This window comes from Narcine bancroftii, chromosome 11 (assembly GCF_036971445.1).
Source record: "Narcine bancroftii isolate sNarBan1 chromosome 11, sNarBan1.hap1, whole genome shotgun sequence".
Classification (NCBI taxonomy): Eukaryota; Metazoa; Chordata; class Chondrichthyes; order Torpediniformes; family Narcinidae; genus Narcine; species Narcine bancroftii.
The window spans coordinates 87107312-87127249 of NC_091479.1; the positions used below are offsets into that span (position 1 = coordinate 87107312).

General features: G+C 38.5%; 1 protein-coding gene across 5 annotated transcripts in view; it reads left to right on the forward strand.

The window, feature by feature from the left end:
- The window catches only part of met (MET proto-oncogene, receptor tyrosine kinase), a 106774-nt gene that overhangs the window by 83014 nt on the left and 3822 nt on the right, over nt 1-19938 (forward strand). For all 5 annotated transcript variants that reach the window (XM_069903869.1, XM_069903871.1, XM_069903870.1 and 2 more), the window contains 9 exons: nt 5341-5559; nt 6374-6526; nt 9157-9310; nt 9483-9626; nt 10284-10514; nt 13521-13601; nt 13712-13893; nt 14278-14387; nt 18941-19106. In XM_069903869.1, coding sequence (XP_069759970.1) covers nt 5341-5559; nt 6374-6526; nt 9157-9310; nt 9483-9626; nt 10284-10514; nt 13521-13601; nt 13712-13893; nt 14278-14387; nt 18941-19106 — 1440 coding nt within the window. The remainder of the gene's footprint in view (nt 1-5340; nt 5560-6373; nt 6527-9156; nt 9311-9482; nt 9627-10283; nt 10515-13520; nt 13602-13711; nt 13894-14277; nt 14388-18940; nt 19107-19938) is intronic.

Genomic DNA, 19938 nt, shown 5'->3' on the forward strand with positions numbered 1-19938 from the left:
TATGTCTTCTGATAATAAATCTAAACTTTGAACTTTTCTACTTTGAACTTTTATGTGTAAGGGCTCTTTGACTACTACAGCTTGTTGGGGCAGAGAATTACAGCTTCTTGTTACACTCTGAGTAAAGGTTTTCTTCCAGTATTTAGTTCCTAGCACAGTTCTAAATATTCTTCTTGTCGTAATTTTTTTCAATAGATTATTTTTTTAATTTAGACGTACAGCATGGTAACATTTCAGCCCACGAGTCCCTGCCACCCAATTTACACCAAATTAACCTACAACCCCGGTACATTTTGAACAGTGGGAGGAAACTGGAGCCCCCAGAGAAAACCCAAGCAGACACAGGGAGAACGTACAAACTCCTTAAGGACAGTGCAGGATTCAAACCGCTAGTGATGTAAAAACATTGCGCTGATTGCTATGGCAACTGCGCTACCCTTCAATGCAAGTTCTCTGCATCTTCTCTGTTTAATCCCTTCAGAATCTTAAGACTGTCTATTATTTCATCAATCTACTAAAGTAAGGTAGGGTTACGCACTCTCCCTTCATAATTAGCCCTCTGTTAATTCTGATGGCCCATATTATAAACTCTCTTTAAAACAAATTTTCATTGTTGTCCCCAAACCTGTTTCTTAGTATTTCCCTTTGACCTTTGCTCTTATCATAAAGGATAGTCATTTTTTTTTAAATTCTAAAGCTTAAAATACAGTCACAACCCAACTACACTGAGAAGTTATCTTTTGGATTAATTTATGAAACAATAAGGCCTGGTGCTGGAATAAAATTGAGAAAAAGGTTCAGGTTGGAGTTGCACAGTCACCAAATGAAACTTCTGAGAAAGACGGAGACTGGCATTTAAAACACATTTATGTCAGTGCATATCTCAGCAGCAGAGAGTTAATTATGAACACAATGCTGCTTTGAACTGTGTAAGCAGACTGAGATATCGTAAGTCAATAAGGTAGAAAATCACTTGAAAAACAAAACTTGCTGAAGGTGAGTCAGTGGCTACAGAAACACAGATGAGTTGTTATCCATAGATGTGGGAGAAGGAAAAGATTTTGACAAACAATTTAGAAGAGAATTTCACAGTGATAGAATAAGAGCTTCTCACAATTTTGTTTTACAATATTTCGCTGGTGCACAACATAGAAGGTAACTTGGTTAGGTGCACATTGAGATTCACATTCTTGTCAGATATGTGAACCAACAGGTGAGAAATGTTGCTAGGTAGGGGGACACTGCTTCTGATTGGGTTCCCATTCTAGGTTGAGGTGAGAGTACTCAAGATAGGCAGTGACACTAGTAGGTTAGAAACTGAGTGAATGAGGTGCAAATAAGGCTGGGAGTCTTGTGACCCACATAAGACATCCAAGTGGCACTGGAAATGGATCAGCAGGCACTTTAGGTGGGTTGGACATCAGCCAATCGTGCTCCTTGGCTGGATGGGAGAGAAACAATCTTATTAGTTTGGAAACTTGCATCATTATCTTCAGTTGACAAGTGCAGTGTGAGAATTGGGCTCTACAGTTGCTGATGTCAGGATTGCTGATTGAACGATGCTTCAAGTGGGAAAAAATGTTAATCCAAGTGATTTAGACTCTGATGAGCTGAACTGTGAGAGACTTGCTAATGCTGGAGGTTGCAAAGATGTTCGAGAAGGATTGGGAATATTTGCAGCTTGCGATATCTGAAAACCATGCAAGCCAGACAGTGCAGATGTGTAACAGGGAATAATTGAAGTATGCTGTTAGAAATTCCAAGCGGGCCAATGCACACTTCTGAAGCAACCACAGGATAGATTTCAGATTTGTGTAATGGATGAGTGGTGCTACGTGAAACAAAATTTGAGGAAGATCTTGCTATAAGTGCCACAGATTGAGGTTAATCAGGGGAAAAAAAGTGAAATGGACAAGCCAGTCACTCAGTGACAGCTACAGACCTTGAATTTAGTCTCAGGCTGTGGATACAAATTCAAAGCCTTCCTGAGAAAACAGCTCCTTATTATTTGCATTGTCATATATCAATTTTTTTTTAGAGTAAACAAGGTTATGTGCAGTTCTGGTCAGAAGAATATGGAGGTTTTGGAAAGAGAGCAAAAGAGCTTCAGCATGGTATTGCCTGGATTAGAGACTATCATCTTTAAGAATAAGATAAATGTATTGCTCTCTCTGGAGCTTTATGTGAGTAGCCAATTTGAGCGTATATAAAATTACGAGAGGCAGAATTAGGGGGATAGAGTCTCAGGGTGGAAATGTCAAAAACCAGAGGACAAAGATTTAAGATGAGATGGGGAAAGTCCTGTTTTTATGCAGAGACTGGTAAGTACCTGGAATGTACTACCACCAGCTTAAGTTATAGAATCAGATATACTTCCAAAATGTATTTGGAAATACATTTCTAAATGTAAAAGACATTTAGACTGGTACATGAACAGACAGGAGATGGAGGGATATAGACCTTATGCAGGCAGGATGGGATTATTTAAAATAAATCATCTTGTCTGGCACATATATCATCTGCCTGTTCCTGTGCTGCACTGTTCTATTTTTTATTCTTTTTACTGGCAGAGCTGCTGTAATTGCAGCATTGCCGCTAGTGTGGACCTGGGAGACCAGGACCGGAGACAGCTCCATAGGTTCCTACCGCCAAGTCCTAATTCCCATAGCTCTGTACAGGCTTTATACAGCCTGTTAAAGGAGCCAGCAGTGTTTTCTTTAAAATACTCCAACCTTCTGGCCCAAGATGGCAGTGCCTGTGCATATCACAAGGGGCTGCAGATTCCGGGGAAGCAGTGGGTCAGCAGAGCACCAGAAACAGGGAGAACACCCCGTGCTGCCCTCCCACTCCAATTAAGAAGGAAAAGCAGAGGAGACAACCCTACAGGACAATGACCAAGGCAGCGGACCAGGGATGGTTCAGCACAGGCTGCAGGCTGCTGGAAACTGGCTCATGGGAACCAGGAATCAAAATTGGGATTCAGATAGGGCCTCGGGCACTGAAGGCTTCCTGATTGTGTCAGAGATTTGGATCTGGAGCTCAGGATGGATTGAACAGGAGTCAGTGCAGCTGCAGGAATTGTGGGAGCACTGGCGGCGAATCCACGGACAATCCATGTCTTTGATGGGACTCTCTTCGATTGTTAGGGGCACCGGGCAATGCTCATGGTGACTCTTTGCTTTAAGGCAGACAAAATTTGAGATATATCACATTCCTAATTTATTATTATGTGACAATAGAAGGAACCTTTGAATCTTTATGTTCTTTCATTTCACACCTGTCCAGGCTATTCCAAACATCTGTACAGAAAAAACACTTGGACGAGTAAATGAACAGATGAGATACAGAGCTGAAATTTTATGTGGATAGGTTTTGGGTCTTCATCTTTAGGAGAAACATCACAAGGAGATTACATAATTTTATTAGGAAAGGCAGATGCAAAAGCAGGATTTAAGGAGTGAGCAAGTTCTGAAGTCAATTATGCAAGTAATTTTGTAGTTGGGAGCTACACAGCATCCCAACTTTCTCCTCAGAGCCCTGATAATTGTCCAGGTTCAAGTATATTAAATCACCTTCTAATAATGCTCGCAAATTCCATCATTCATGCACTGCAGTTCAGATCTTCACATCCCTTCATAAGAAGATGTTTCTACTTATTCCCTTTCATTCCTTGGTCAATTATTTTAAAACAATGATCAATGAAGACTAATAAATGGTTTCTCCTTTTTTGTTCTAATCAAACTGCAATTTAATCTTTAGCCCCTTTTCCACTGGCATCCCAGTTGATTAGGTGCAGTATCCCAGGATAGGAAGCCCTTTGTGCTGTTTCCACTGGGCCACCCTTAACTGGGACACTAATTGCTTTTCCACTGAACACACTAATGGAATGTTCTACCTTCAACTGGAAGTGGGTGACTTTCCACTGTCCCTTCCATTGGTTTTATCAGCACGCCGGCGTCAGCAAATGCCAGGGATATGAGTAGCGTAGACGCATTTAATCCCCAGCGTGAAATGATGTCATTTGACGTCAGCATTCAGACGATGTCCCTTTTCCATTGGACCCTGTCGCAGTAAATTCCCAGTTAATTCCAGGGACAGGGTGCTAGTGGAAAAAGGGCTATTGTCTTGGGTGTCCTGTAGGGCTTCTCGGCTCACAGGAGAGCAAGCCCAATTTCTACATTCTGTCTGCATAACTGGGCCATTGCCTTCAATATCATCCTGATGGATATACTTGGAAACCAGGGTCATAACATCCTTCTAACTGAGTTTTTTACATTTTTACATATTTTGTTTTACATTTTTAATAAATCACATTAATTATTTTTTAATTAATTAAATTACTTAAATGAAAATTTAAATAGTATTCAAAGGGAATGCCAGCCTGCGAATTGCATGAGATCTAAGCATGATCTTCTTGTTGTATTTGTTGCCTGTTTACAAAGCAAAGTATCTTACACTTGACTACTGTACCATCAAAGTCTGCCCAGCCATTTTCAGTGTTGTGCATGTGCACCCCTCTCTATTCTTGAATTCCTTCCTCAGCCCCACTCAAATTATGCTGCCTTTCCATGTCTTTCTATGAGAAATACATTTACTTCCTATGTATCACACTAAATTCTATCTGCCAAACCTCTATTTTGTGCCTTTATTAGTGTTTCTGAGCTTGAGATATTTATTTATCACAGCCATGATCTATAGTGTCAACTAACTTAAAAATTCTGATTCCTGTACCCAAGACCAGGTCATTTGTAAATAAACAGAATTATACCAAAATTTATCAAAAGTAATTATTTCCTTATTATGCCATTTAAAATTTTGAATTCTTAGTATATTGATTTTTATTTTGGTTTCACATGTGAGATATTACATTTGCTATAGTTAAGGATGAAACGAGGGGCAACTTATTCACACAGAGACCATCCAGCTGAAGTGGTGAATGTGGGCTTAATTTTAACATTTAAGAAGAATTTGGACAGGTACATGGATGGGAGAGGTTTGGAGAGCTATAGGTGCAGGTCAGTTGGACTAGGCAGAAAAATGGTTCGGCATAGACTAGAAGGGCTGAATGGGCCTGTTTCTACACTATCATGTTCTATGGTTCTACAGCTGGGAATTTTTTAGTTCATTTACACATTTTAAATTCTGCACACGTTGAAACCATTTATCAGGAAAATTCACTACGGAAATTAGTTTCACACAAAAAGTGATGGTAGTTTCAGGATTAATTATGTTTGGTGATTTTTTTTTAAATTTGGAATGTATCAGCAATCTCTGTGGTGTTGGGTTGAAGCTTTGTATTTTCACTTAATTCATACCAATTTTATCTTGTTATAAATATAGGCATGCAGATATGAGGATAACTTGAGGGTGATCTACTGTCAAACTCCCTCTCTGGATCACTTTAAACTTACACTGCCTACACAAGGCAAAGCGTCTTTTATCTTTGATAATGTCATGGTGGGATCCTTTGATTTTGGATATGCAAAAAATCCTCTACTTGAGACATTTAAAATTCCAAAGGAAATCAAAAAAAGTGGCAGTAATGTGCTTGAGATTAAAGTAAGTGAACCAAAATCTGAACAAATTTATCTTTAACATTTAAGCATGTTGCCTGTAAAAAAAAAATTATGACTTCTATCCGTTCTGAAATTGTTTTTTTAATAATTTTTCCAAAACGCTCCTAAAAATGGTTTTTGGATATTACAACTTGAGGGACATTTTCATAAATGTACAAATATGACAATGAATGTCAGGAACCAGATAGAAAAGAAAATAACTGATGACAAAATGCCAAAAAAATAAAATACTGGAATCAGTTTGACCAGATTTTCTTTGTTCATTTACCACTATTCAACTTAATTGTTATTTATTGTATTTCTTGTTCACTGGTCAAAGGGTTTATTTGTAGAAGAAAAGCAAACTTTCTAAGAACAATATTAACCAGTAAAAATTCATGCATTTAAAATGTTCTGAACAAAACCAAAAGCCTTTTCCATAGCTTCTGTTTAGTTCTCCATGTGACTGAGACTCCAAGCAGATAGTTTGTTCCCTGATCCCTGCTACTGGAATATTGAAAATAACAATACAATTTATCAACATATATTGTTGTTTTTCTCCCTGTGATGAAATAACAAGCTTGAGCTAACTAACTCTCTAAGACAATACTGGATCATTGCAGTGAAAGGGAGAATGTGTTCACATGCATTTTAGCAGTGCATGAATGTTGCTGAGATCTCATTGGCATTGATCCTCTCAAGACGTTGATAGAAATTATAGTTGTGCACTATTCAGCTGTCCAAAGTATATGATTAATTCAGAAGTTATGATTTTTGCAACAGTAATAACAATTTACACAAAAATGTTTTGCTTTAAGTTTCAAGGAGCACAAATTAAACCTGAAGCTATTGATGGTAAAATATTAATAATTGGAAACCAGAGCTGTGATCACATACACCTGAGGCCAAATACGTTGATTTGTATCATACCTAAGAAACTTTTGGCTTCAAGAAGTGAATTGGATGTGGAAGTAAGATATTTTTAATATTCAAAATGTACACGATTTTACTTAATTTGGTCATTAGAGAATGATTGTACGACTGAAAGTAGATTCAGTTTATAGTCTCTGTTTAAAAGAAACTGACATGAACTACCTATATAATTTATTCATTGATACTACACCAGATTAGAGGTTTATTGCAAGAGGAAGCTGTTCCCATTTGCAAATGGTTGAATAATCATCAGGAAACAGTGATTTAAATGTTAACTGCAAAATGTTCCTTCCTAAATATTAAATGCAAGAGGTTGTGTGAAGAAACTCATTTTTTGTAGAGTTGTAGTAATCAGGACCTCATTGCCTGCTGAGGTGGTGGCCACACAATCAATGAGGTCTTTCAAGTAGAAATGGTTTTATCACAGCGAGAGAAGAACGTGCGGGGTTATGCGTATGCTCTCCTGGAGCCAGCATTGGATAATGGATGAATGGCCTCCTTCTGTGCCATAACATTTCTGAAATTATTTTTATTGAAATTGAAAATGAAGCGTACATAAGAATACATATTAGAAGTCAAAAAATAGAAAGATACAGAATATAGTACTCAAAATTTCATCCACAGTCTCCCCACATTTTTTTAAATATTGTCTACATATTAGTTACATAACTTTTATATAATGCAATACAGAATATGAATCATAAGTGATTTATACATTGTCTTGTACATAATGCTTGAATAAAGTATAAATTCCTTTATAAAAACTAATATTATGGCATATTCATTGCTGGTTATCTAATTAGACTAATTTCTTCTACTTATAATGGGAAAAAAATAAAAAGCGAGAAAAAACCCATTCTATTCCTCTTTTTTGGCTTGGCTTCATAGACGAAGATTTATGGAGGGGTAATGTCCACGTCAGCTGCAGGCTCATTTGTGGCTGACAAATCCGATGCGGTTGCAAGAGAAAATTAGTTGGTTGGGGTTGGGTGTTGGGTTTTTCCTCCTTTGTCTTTTGTCAGTGAGGTGGGCTCTGCGGTCTTCTTCAAAGGAGGTTGCTGCCCGCCGAACTGTGAGGCGCCAAGATGCACGGTTGGAGGCGAGATCAGCCCACTGGCAGTGGTCAATGGGGCAGGCACCAAGAGATTTCTTTAGGCAGTCCTTGTACCTCTTCTTTGGTGCACCTCTATCTCGGTGGCCAGTGGGAAGGCGATGGTCCTCCATTCTGGAGACGTGACCTACCCAAATCCTACCCCTCCCACTAAACACGGTCACCAGCAAATAATATGTAAAGAATCAAGTTTCGGCTCCTGGATATCGGACGGGAAACCCCCAGAGCACCCCCGTCTATGTATTCAAATTGTGATAATAGTCCATGAATGGGCCCATATCTTATCAAATTCAATCGATCTCTTTAATATTGTATCTAATTTTATCCAAGCTAAAACAAAACATAATGTCCTGTACCCATTGCATATGAGTTGGTGCTAAGCTATCTTTCCATTACATCAAAAGTGTTCGTCTGGCCAACAATGAAGTAAAAGTTACTATTCTTTTTTGAATTAAGTTCAAGGAAACATTTTCCTCTAAAGAATAGCCAAACAAAGCAATAAAAGGGTGTGGTTCCCATTTAATCCGAAGAATCTCTGATAAATTTTGGAAGAATTGTTCCCAAATTTCTTATAGTTTTGGACATTCCCAAAACATATAAATTAGAGAGGCCTCAAAGATTTTAAATTTATCACATAGTGGATCAATATCAGGATAAAAACAAGACAGTTTAAATCTAGACATGTGTATTCTATGTACCACTTTAAAATGTTGTGCACAGAATGAAGTATTATTAATCAGATCAAGTGTGGTATCCCAGTTTTCGTCTGGAATTGATATATTCAAATCTCGTTTCCATTTATTCGTGGTTCCCCTCCCTGAACATATTCTTAGATCCATCAAATTATCATAAATAGTTGCTATCAATCACCATGAGAAAATTTTAAATCAAAAAGTAACTCAAGGATATTGATTTTGGGAATCCAAGGATAATTAGAAAGTTTAGACTGAGCAAAATGCCTAATTTGAAGGTATCTTAAAAAAAATGCCTATTAGGAAGGTTGAATGTAACTGTTAGCTGTTCAAATGAAGCTGTACAGATCCCACCAATCGCACCTTAGGCGTTATCCCTGTAACCACACCAAGTGCTGGACAGTGAGGAGGGTGAACCTCCTGCCTGCCAGGTAGTGGCCCCTAATTTGTCACAGAATCACCCATCCCATATCCAACCTTGGCATTTTCAGCCTTTCCTCCACATGTATCCTTTTCCCCTCAAACTTAAGGCATAATGTCCTATTCCTAAAGGTTTTTATTGCCTCTATTTTCCTCAAAAAAACACCCAAGGCCATTGTAATTGTTCAGAACTTCAGCCTATTGTCCAAGCTGTTACAAAGTTAATTGCATGGAAGGCTACCAACTAACCATTGGTAAAATGGGATCAGTGTAGATGGGTATTTGATTGGTAACATGTGGAGGATGGGCTGATGGACCTAGAAATATTTGGTTAAAAAAATGCTAAAAAACCTTCCATGAAATCATAAAATAAATTCAGTGATCATATATATTTCACACAACCGTAATCATTGATTTCTCTGTTAATATATTTGTTTCCTATCAGTGGAAAAAAGCAAATTCATCATTTTATCTGGGAAAAGTAATCATCCTTGAAAACAAAAATCTTATTATGCTTCTTACTCTGGTTCCGGTATCGTTGATGGTTCTTCTGATCATTGTGATAGTTATTTGGAGGATCAAGAAGAGCCAGACAAGAGGTACTTCTTATTCAATGTACAATTGTAAATTCTCATTAAACTGTTTTAATGCATGCTGCAGTATCTAACTTTTAAAAAAAAAGCCACAATTCTTTCCAATTGAATTTCAGTGCAAACTTGAGCTGAAAGATTATTCATTTGCACCTGTATTTTGACCTTGTTCCATTAAAAGATCAGCATGCAGATGTTGTGCGATATGATGGCGGAACACATACACTGCACCTGGATCGACTTGTGAATACAAGAGCACGCAACAGTATCACTGCAGAAATGATCTCTCATGAATCCTCTGACTACCGAACAAATCTTCAAGAGGGTATGATTATCTAGCTCAACATTGAAGCACATATTGGTGCAACCATCATTCTTCTGGAGACCAAAATCCCTAATGGATGTTCTGTTTTCTGTTGTACTACAGTGCCTGACCCAAGTGACCGTTATTTCTTTTACGAATAATATCCAAGATCTTTTTAATTAATCAAATCCTACCATTCCCTTAGTAGGTCTCCAATGAGTAGGTGTCCAAATATGTAGAGACACTAGTAACAGTCAGTCAGTGATAGAAGCTTTACTTGAACTTTATTTTTAAATCCCCCCCCCCACCCCAGTGGTCAGTTCACCAATCCAAGCACCACGCAATCTCAAGAAATCAGCAAATTCACTTATCCGGCATCTACCTATAGGTGCTGCATACCAGGGTTTTTACTGTATCTATAGAGCTTCTATACTCAATAAATTTGTTCCACCATTGACCATATCTAAGCTACCCAGTAAGATGAAAACAGAATGGATTGATTCCTGAAGCCAAGATGACAGAAAGCACTTTATTTTGGAAGTACCATGAAATGAAAAACAACATTCAGTTGTATTTTGCGTCTTGATCAGTGCAGACAATGTGGGCCAAAGGGCCTGTTCCTGGAGACTACTGTGGTACCACTTTCGATGAAAATTAATTATTTTCTTTCATTAACAGATCCTTTTCAGAATTTGATGCAAGGGGCATCATACAGACAAGCCCAGTTTTCTCACTCAGATCTGACTTGTATAATGTCAAATGGTGACTTGGATTCGACTACACCATTGCTGCAGAGTGATGTGAACATCAGCTTCCACAGCTTGGACTCTGAACTACTGAAAGAGGTGCAGCACATGGTCATCAGTGCTGATGCACTCACAATGCACCCAACAGAGGTGATAGGAAGAGGTAAGTTTACAAATATTTACCAACTTAAAAGCCTAGCAAGGAAGCAGCTCATCTTTAAATAATATTGTACATATTTAGATTATTCCTGTTTCTTTTTGCAGGTAAGAATAGCTACTTCATTGTTTAAATGTTGTGCTTTTGGCATGCTAGAGATTTGGTAATTTGGCATTAATCATGGATCAAATATTGTACTTCCTCTTCTGGCTAAATAGCGTTGACATTTCCTTAATAATTTAATAGTCAATTTTTGGAAATATAGGAAACGGACAGAAGGCCAAGTATTAAGACTGAACTTTTGTTTATATTGACTCAGGCATTGGTTCCCAACTTATTCCAGTCTAAGGCCCATCTGGCTTCCAGCCTAACATGCAATGGCCCACTAGTGGCAATGACTTAGCAATATTTTCCAAGTCAAAAGCATCTCTGTAAGAAACACATCTTTATTTAATTTGAAATATTTGATTTAATATTTTTAAAGATCCCTGTGGAAACATGCAATGGCCCACTGGTTGAGAACCACTGGCTGGTAATACCAGGCAAATCTAGAGGAGAGTCAAATGCCCCTTTCACACCACCGATTACATCTGAGTTAACCCGCCAATACCGCGGGTTAAATCACGCAAATCACGCAGTATGAAATGACATAATTGAGCAGGGCGAGTAGATTTCAACAGGGCTCTGATACATTGGGGATGGCAAGTGTCAGAGCCCGATCAAGTTAACTCACCAATCATCTTCTGGTGGTGTGAAAGCACAACCTCGTCTCACATTGTCATCACTGGAGGTGGGACCCCTCCCCCTGTTAAAATCCTGAGTTGCAGAATTAACTGCATTGTGTGGTGTGAAAGGCTCCCGAGGTCACCTTGCTGTTTCCTAGGAAGGTTGGCAGCGGAAAGAGGCTAAAGATTACAGACAGGTAAGTGGAGTGGAGGGCAAAATCTGATCAGGCATGATCTGATTGGCTGAGACAAGTCAAGAAGGTAATACAACCTGAGCTGGTATCTGTTTCCTTTGCTCTTAACATCTTTTATAAGGTTTCTCTTCCAGCATATCACAGCAGAAGACTGCAGACATTGCCTCAATGTTTAGGAAGTGAGTCAATCAATGGTTGAGACTGGCAGCCTATAGTTGTAAAGGTACCACTCAGTTTCCCTGACCTACACTGATGGTAATCAGAATAAAACCGAGCAGCTCTTACTGAGAACCTTGTAAAGTCACGGAGACATTCAGGAGACTGCAGATGCTGGAATCTAAAGCTAAATAGTCTGCTGGAGGAAGTCAGTGGGTCGAACAGCAGCAGTGGAAGAAAAAGAATGGTCAACAATGTTGATCATTCTTTTCCTCTTACTGATGCTGCTTGACCTCCAGTTGATGGTGTTTAGATCCTGTAAGTCATATCTGGCCTGAAATCATCCTGTACAAATAAAGTGTCCTGGCTCCAAAGAGGAACATTATTCTGTGGTAATTTATTTCCTGTGGAAATTTAATAACTGTAGCAATGGAGGATCAGGGTGAGGAAAGAGCCCATGGTGATGTGGGTACACACAGCGAGGCTTGTGCTTGATGGAATTCTGAGTTGAAAGGCCTCAAACCCATCCTAGACTCGGATGTGCTTGTGAGAACTGTCCACTCAAGTGAATAAACTCTTTGCCACCTGCTCATGGTTCACAGACTGAGGTTTGACAAAAATTGATGATATTTGCCCTTGGCAACCAAGATAGCAGCTGGTAGAAAGTAGTGAGAGTCAGTGATGATTTTTGACTGTAACAAATAATAAAGCATTGGCAATAGCAGTTGTCCTCAGGTCTACAAATAACGGCTCTCATTGGAGAAGGAAAAGCTATCGCAGGTTCCTTAGAGAATGGCTAGGTTCTCCAGACCAATATGCTCTTTCAAGTACTCCACAGACTGTTAGGCGCGTATTTTAGACTTCTGGAACAGAGCCCATTGGAATATTTAATAATTTATACATTTATTGAGAAATTTATCACTAATATGTCGATACAATTACAAGACACAATGCAGAAAAAAGAATTGTATAAGTCAAAAAAAGATGGAAAAGAGTTTAAAGAAATAAATTTATGATGAGGTCTGGTCAAGATTGTGCCAGGAGAGTGTAACCAATACAATTAATGTTAGATATCAAATGGTACAATATATTTTTTTACACCAATAATACTACACTCCGTATCAATTCCATGGACTTAATTCAAAAGGTTCTGACAAATGTTTCAGATGTAACAAAGAAACATGAACCTTATTACATGCAGTTTGGTCTTGTGAAAAAGTGGGAAAATTTTGGGAAGTCTTGAAAATATTATTGGGACAGATTATGAAGATACGGATACCAAAAGATCCCAGAATATTTTTGCTTGGTGTGATTTATGTGACATTGATACTAGATGAAAGTTAGACAAATATCAATTCAAATTTTTGAGTGTAGCAAAAGCGGTGACACAGAAATGTATGGCAGTAACATGGAAGTCAGATAATTTTATAAGGTTGGATAGATGGCACAAGGAAATTCAAAACTGTATACCATTGGAAAAGATTACATAATTTAAGGAATCAACCTGAGAATTTTTATATGATTTGGAAACCATATTTGGATTTCATCAGTAAGACTCCATCCATATCATCCATAACACCTGCTCCTCTCAATTAATATGTACAGGATGCAATAATATGTTAGGAATATATGAATAATGAATAATAAATAAAATCAGGGTTTTTTTTTATATCTCTTCATTTTCTTTTGGGAGGAGGGGATTAAAAAGAAAATATATATATATAATTTTGTGTTGTTTTTATTACATTGATGAAGAATTATATGTATGTATTGATGCAAATGAAAAATAAAATTTAAAAAAAAGTATTCCACAGACTGAAAAGATGGGTTACTTCTAACTTTGTTCTGTGTTCCATATTAAATGCTGTTCTTAATCACAATATTTTTATTCTTTCGAGCTTTATTTTTATATTCTCTATTGTCTAAAAATATAATAGGTCACTTTGGCTGCGTATGCCATGGAACACTCATTGCCCAAGATGGGAAGCATATTCATTGTGCGGTGAAGTGTCTCAACAGTAAGTAATAATACATTTTATTATTCAATTATTTCTAAAGAAGTATTCTAAGATGCTGGGGTCCAAGGCATTCAATGTGAAACATTAATGTACTGTATCTGCTTCCACAGGAATCACTTGCATTGAACAAGTAACCCAATTTCTGAAGGAAGGATTAATAATGAAAGACTTCAAACATACTAACGTTCTCTCGCTGCTTGGAATCTGCCTTCCTAACCAAGGATCTCCTCTGGTAGTTTTGCCATACATGAAACATGGTGACCTACGCAACTTTATCAGAGAAGAGAGTCATGTAAGTTACTCACATTCATGCAATATTTTCAGGAAAGATTGAACAAAATGTTCAAAATAGATTTCAGTCCAGACCTGAATTGTCTCAAATCAAGTGTGTCCATTCATGTGGCGGATAAATCATGTTATTCTTGGTCATTGAAATGAGGGGAAGACATGTAATAAAGACCAGAACTTTAATTTACATCCACTTCAATTACCTCTGAAGGTCTGTGAATGTAATCACAATGAAGTTTCCCCCAAATTATACTCACCGTGGTGATCAAAGGAATAACGTTGGCAAAAATATTACACTGTCCCTCTTTTAAAGTACTCCATTAAAACGTCATCTTAAATTTTGTGCAGATTACATTTGAATGTAATGTTACAGAAAATTATGTTACAGAATCCAACTGTGAAGGATCTTATTCGTTTTGGACTTCATGTTGCAAAAGGAATGGAATACCTTGCAAGCAAAAAGTTTGTTCACAGAGATCTTGCAGCAAGAAACTGCATGTGAGTACCGAAGTCAAAATATAGGTGGCTTTTGCTTTGCAGATAAATTGTTTGCCAAAAATGCATGCTACATTATTGTTGCAATCATGTAATAATTTGAAATGTTTGTTACACTTAAATAACACCAGTGTTTATTAAAGGTGTACATCAAGGACAGTTATCAATCACTTCAGACCTTATGTGTTCTGTAATTCCAATATGAACTTTGCACAGCTTTGTGATACCAATTAACTGTGCATATGTGCAAAATATATTCTATTTTCTCATCCATTGAAATGCCACGCTCCACTTCAACAGCAATATTCCCCTCTTCCTTGCCTAATTGTCCCTGGTAGCTCATGGACCAGCCCTTATTTTTTCCCCCAACAGGCTTCACTTCATTTGATGATTTCTCCTTGTATTCTTCCTACTCTAAATACTGGCATGGTTTGGACTTGCAACATTTCCTCCATATATAACAATTAAAGCAAGGAAACAAGCCATTTTTGGTCCTTTTAGTCCACACCAAACTAAGTACTTTCCTCTAGTCCCACCTACCTGCACCCTGCCCATAACCCTCCATTCCCCTCCCATCCAATTTTTGCTTAAATGACAAAATAGACCCTGCCACCACTACTTCTCCCTGAAGCTAATTCCACACAGCCACCACTCTCTGAGTAAAGATGTTTCTCCCTCATGTTACTTCTAAACTTTTGCCCCTTAACTCACGACTCTTGTTTCAATCTCTCCTACTCTCAATGGAAAAAGCCTATCTACATCAACTCTAATTATCCCTCTCGTAATCTTAAATACCTCGATCAAATCCCCTCTCAACCTTCTACACTCCAAAGAATAAAGACCTAATTTGCTCTATCTTTCTTTGTAATCTAGATGCTGAAACCTAAGTAACATTTTTGTAAATCTTCTCTGCACTCTCTCTACCTTGTTGATATCCTTCCTATAATTTGGTGACCAGAACTGCACACAGTACTCTAAATCTGGCCTCACCAATGCCTTGTACTGTCTCAACTCCTGTATTCTATGCATTGATTGGTAAAAGCCTTCTTCACCACCTTATCCACATGAGATTTTACCTTCAGGGAACGATGCACCGTTATTAATAGATCTTTCTGCTCCACTGCATTCCTCAATGCCCTCCCATTTACTATACGTATGTCCTGTTTTAATTATTCCTACCAAAATGAAGCACTTCACACTTTTCAGCATTAAACTCCATCTGCCATCTTTCAGCCACTCTTCTAAGAAGTCCAAATCCCTCTGCAATCCTTGAAAACCTTCTTCATTATCCACTATTCCACCTATTTACTAATCCAATTTACCACCCCATCATCCAGATCACTAATGTATATGACAAACAACAATGGACTTAATACAGGTCCCTGAGGCACACCATGTGTCACCAGCCTCCAACCTGACAAACAGTTATCTATTCTGACTCTCTGGGATCTCCCTTTCAGCCACTGTTAAATCCATTCGACTATCTCAAAATTAATACCTAACGACTGAACCTTCCATCCAGAGCCTTATAAAAAGTCTTATCAAAAGTCATATAGACAACATCCACTGCTCATCCCTCATCAACATTCCTAGCCACCTCTTCCAAAAAAATCAACAAGATTGGTGAAACAGGACCTTCGACACACATCCATGTTGAGTGTTCCTGATCAGACTCTGTCTCTCTTGATACATATATACACTATCTCTAAGAACGCTCTCCATTAATTTACTTATAGATGTCAAACTTACAGTCCAATAATTGCTAGGCTTGCTCCTTGAACCTTTTTAAACAATGGAACCACATGTGCAATACGCCAATGCTCTGGCACTATTGTTACGGGCCCAAAGGACTCCAAAACCCAGCAGCAATAGAAATTCACCAAGACAAATGGTTACTAAACAAAAGTAGTTTTTAATTTTCTTTAAACATAAAAACAGATTCAAACTTTAACTTATTACCATTAACTTAACTTAATCTAACTAACGCCTATCTAATTCTAAGTGCACGTGTATGTAATGTATATCAGATCAGAAAAGTTATTTGATTCACAATCCAATCTCACTCCTCAAAGTTCACCAGTTCAGGCCATTCTTATACTGTGCACAGAATTTAACATTTATGAATTTTCACCAAGCTCTAGTGTTTAAAAGTAATTGGTTACTGCTCAGGAAGGTTCTCATTGGTTTCAGAGAGAGATTCGTTGCTCGTTGGATACACACAAACTGATTCCCTCCGATCAGCCACTTCAGTGTCTTGCCAAAGAAATTTTCACCATCAGGGTTTACCATATGATAACCTCTTCCTCTGCAGGTCACCACAGAGTTCTTTTTCCCCTTATTTCAGGTGAAACACTCTAGCCAGCCATTTCCTCTTGTATGGACCACATGGTTTGGGTTGCTTCAACAGGCTGAACTCAGAACTCACAACCTGTCTTCAAAATGGGGTTTTAAACAAGCTGCCAACAATAATCCATTACTCCAAGGCATGTCCAATTAACACCTACTTGTGAAGTCTCTATAGGCATTCTTCAAAGTTTTTGCAAAGCCACTCGGAGCCTGGACAGTCTGGCTTGCGCAGTGCTCTGGCATTTTAAATGAGATCTGTTTTGTTAAATGTTTGTGTTTCTTTGTGACCTATACCACTCCTACAATCTATCTCCTTCAAAAATATATCTATATACAATATCTTTGGCTTGAATTCGCGGACGAAGATTTATGGAGGGGGTAAAATGTCCACGTCAGCTGCAGGCTCGTTGGTGGCTGACAAGTCCGATGCGGGACAGGCAGACACGGTTGCAGCGGTTGCAGGGGAAAATTGGTTGGTTGGGATTGGGTGTTGGGTTTTTCCTCCTTTGCCTTTTGTCAATGAGGTGGGCTCTGCGGTCTTCTTCAAAGGAGGTTGCTGCCCGCCAAACTGTGAGGCGCCAAGATGCACGGTTTGAGGCGATATCAGCCCACTGGCGGTGGTCAATGTGGCAAGCACCAAGAGATTTCTTTAGGCAGTCCTTGTACCTTTTCTTTGGTGCACCTCTGTCACGGTAGCCAGTGGAGAGCTCGCCATATAACACGATCTTGGGAAGGCGATGGTCCTCCATTCTGGAGACGTGACCCACCCAGCGCAGCTGGATCTTCAGCAGCGTGGACTCGATGCTGTCGACCTCTGCCATCTCGAGTACTTCGACGTTAGGGATGAAAGCGCTCCAATGAATGTTGAGGATGGAGCGGAGACAACGCTGGTGGAAGCGTTCTAGGAGCCGTAGGTGATGCCGGTAGAGGACCCATGATTCGGAGCCGAACAGGAGTGTGGGTATGACAACAGCTCTGTACACGCTTATCTTTGTGAGGTTTTTCAGTTGATTGTTTTTCCAGACTCTTTTGTGTAGTCTTCCAAAGGCGCTATTTACCTTGGCGAGTCTGTTGTCTATCTCGTTGTCGATCCTTGCATCTGATGAAATGGTGCAGCCGAGATAGGTAAACTGGTTGACCGTTTTGAGTTTTGTGTGCCCGATGGAGATGTGGGGGGGCTGGTAGTCATGGTGGGGAGCTGGCTGATGGAGGACCTCAGTTTTCTTCAGGCTGACTTCCAGGCCAAACATTTTGGCAGTTTCCGCAAATATATAAAATATAAAATATGATATAATCCATCACACTATCATCTCTAATGACATTTGAAAAATCACTGTCAGACATCTGCTATTTCCTCACTAACTTGTCTCAAAATCCTGGGGACCTTTCCTCAGTTCCATCACATATTACCCATTTCTCATGTTATGTCCAAATTATGAAAACCCACCACTATTATCCCACAATATTCCGCTGCTGTTTAGGCTATGTTTGTCCTCCCTGTTTGCTTCCTCTATTAAAGATAGTAAGTGAAAATGATTGGACAAATCTTTCCAAACTAACTGCAAATTATCAATATGCTCTTCAATACAATCTGACGCATCATACTATGGTTAGTAATTTTTCTTCCCCACTATTATTTAAGTACAAAGCAAAAATGCCACAGGAAAATGTTTTGATTTTAGCTTTATAGTACTGTATTTTCAAAGGGTATGTTGAAACTCATTTTAAGGACTGTTGTTCCCCAATTACGCAGAGTCCCTGTTCTAATTTCTACGTGCATGCATAATTTATACTGTTTCAGTGGCAGGAGCAAGTCTGTCCCAGTTGGCCCATCTAACTCAGAATAGAATTTAAGTTCTAGTCTTAAATTTAAAACTTAAAAGCCATGGAGCATCCTTGGTAAAAAGGCAGACTAGCAAAAGCGCCAGGCCTGAAACAGTGCAAACCTGTTGGCATAGGGTTAGAGCTCGCTATGTGGCTGTGAATGGGACAAATCTGCTCATGTAGCAGAACAATGATTGTATGTGAATTGCAAAACCTTTTGTTTCTAAGCTTTCCTGGGAAGTAATTACAAGAACGTTATAAATTAGCCAAAGAAATAACCATATAATTACATCAGTGAAATATTTTACCCCATAAACTCAGTATGAAACCCAATGTATAATGTGACAAATAAACTTCCTAAACTTTATTTGATATTTTCCCTTTAGGTTAGATGAAAACTACACTGTAAAAGTGGCTGATTTTGGACTTGCAAGAGATATATACGAGAAGGAGTATTACAGCATTAATAATAAAAGTGGTGCAAAACTGCCAGTAAAGTGGATGGCCCTGGAAAGTCTGCAAACCCATAAATTCACAACCAAGTCTGATGTGGTAACTAACGTATTATACCACTGATTATGTATGTTAGTAATATTCTAGTGCAATGTAGACGTGCTCTTTCAATATATGTGAAGTGTAATTTAAATCAGGTTTTTTTTCTGACTCATCAATATAAAAGTCACCATTTTCATCAATGCACAATCAGACTAAAGTGTACGTATAATCTTATTGATGGGATTTTAACTTTGTAAATGTCTAAGACCAAAATAATGTTAAATGTGAACAAAGTTTTTATTCTATTCAGACTCTCAACTGAGAAAGCCAATTGTCTTGATCTCATCACCCTCTGATTGAAGAATTTCCCCTTAAAACATTTCCCTTTTCTCTCATTTCCATCCTGCTTACACCTAATACCAGGAAAGTCTAAACACTGCAGTCTCTTTCTACAACATTTGGTTGGCGATAAATCCTGCCATTCAGGAAATTGGGAGTGGCTTCAAAATACTAATTTTTATGTTAGACAAGAGTTTCTGTGGCTGCAAGCATGATAGGTGGGGTGCCTCCCCGATGCCTGGGTCAACGATGTGACTGACGGGTGCAGAACATTCTGAAAGGGGAGAGGGAGCTGCCAGATGTTGTAATTCATGTTAGTACTAATGACAAGGGCAAGGAGAGAGATGAGGTCCTGCAATAGTACTTTATGGAATCAAGTAGAAAGTTAAAAAGCAAGACCTTTAGAATAATAATCTCAGCATGTACTGTAAGGTAATAACTTTAGAAATGAAAAGAGAGAGGATATGATGTGTGGCTTAAAAAAAATCTTGCAAAGGGTAGGGCTTCAGATATATAGATAATAGGAATCTCATCTGGGGCAGAGGTGAGT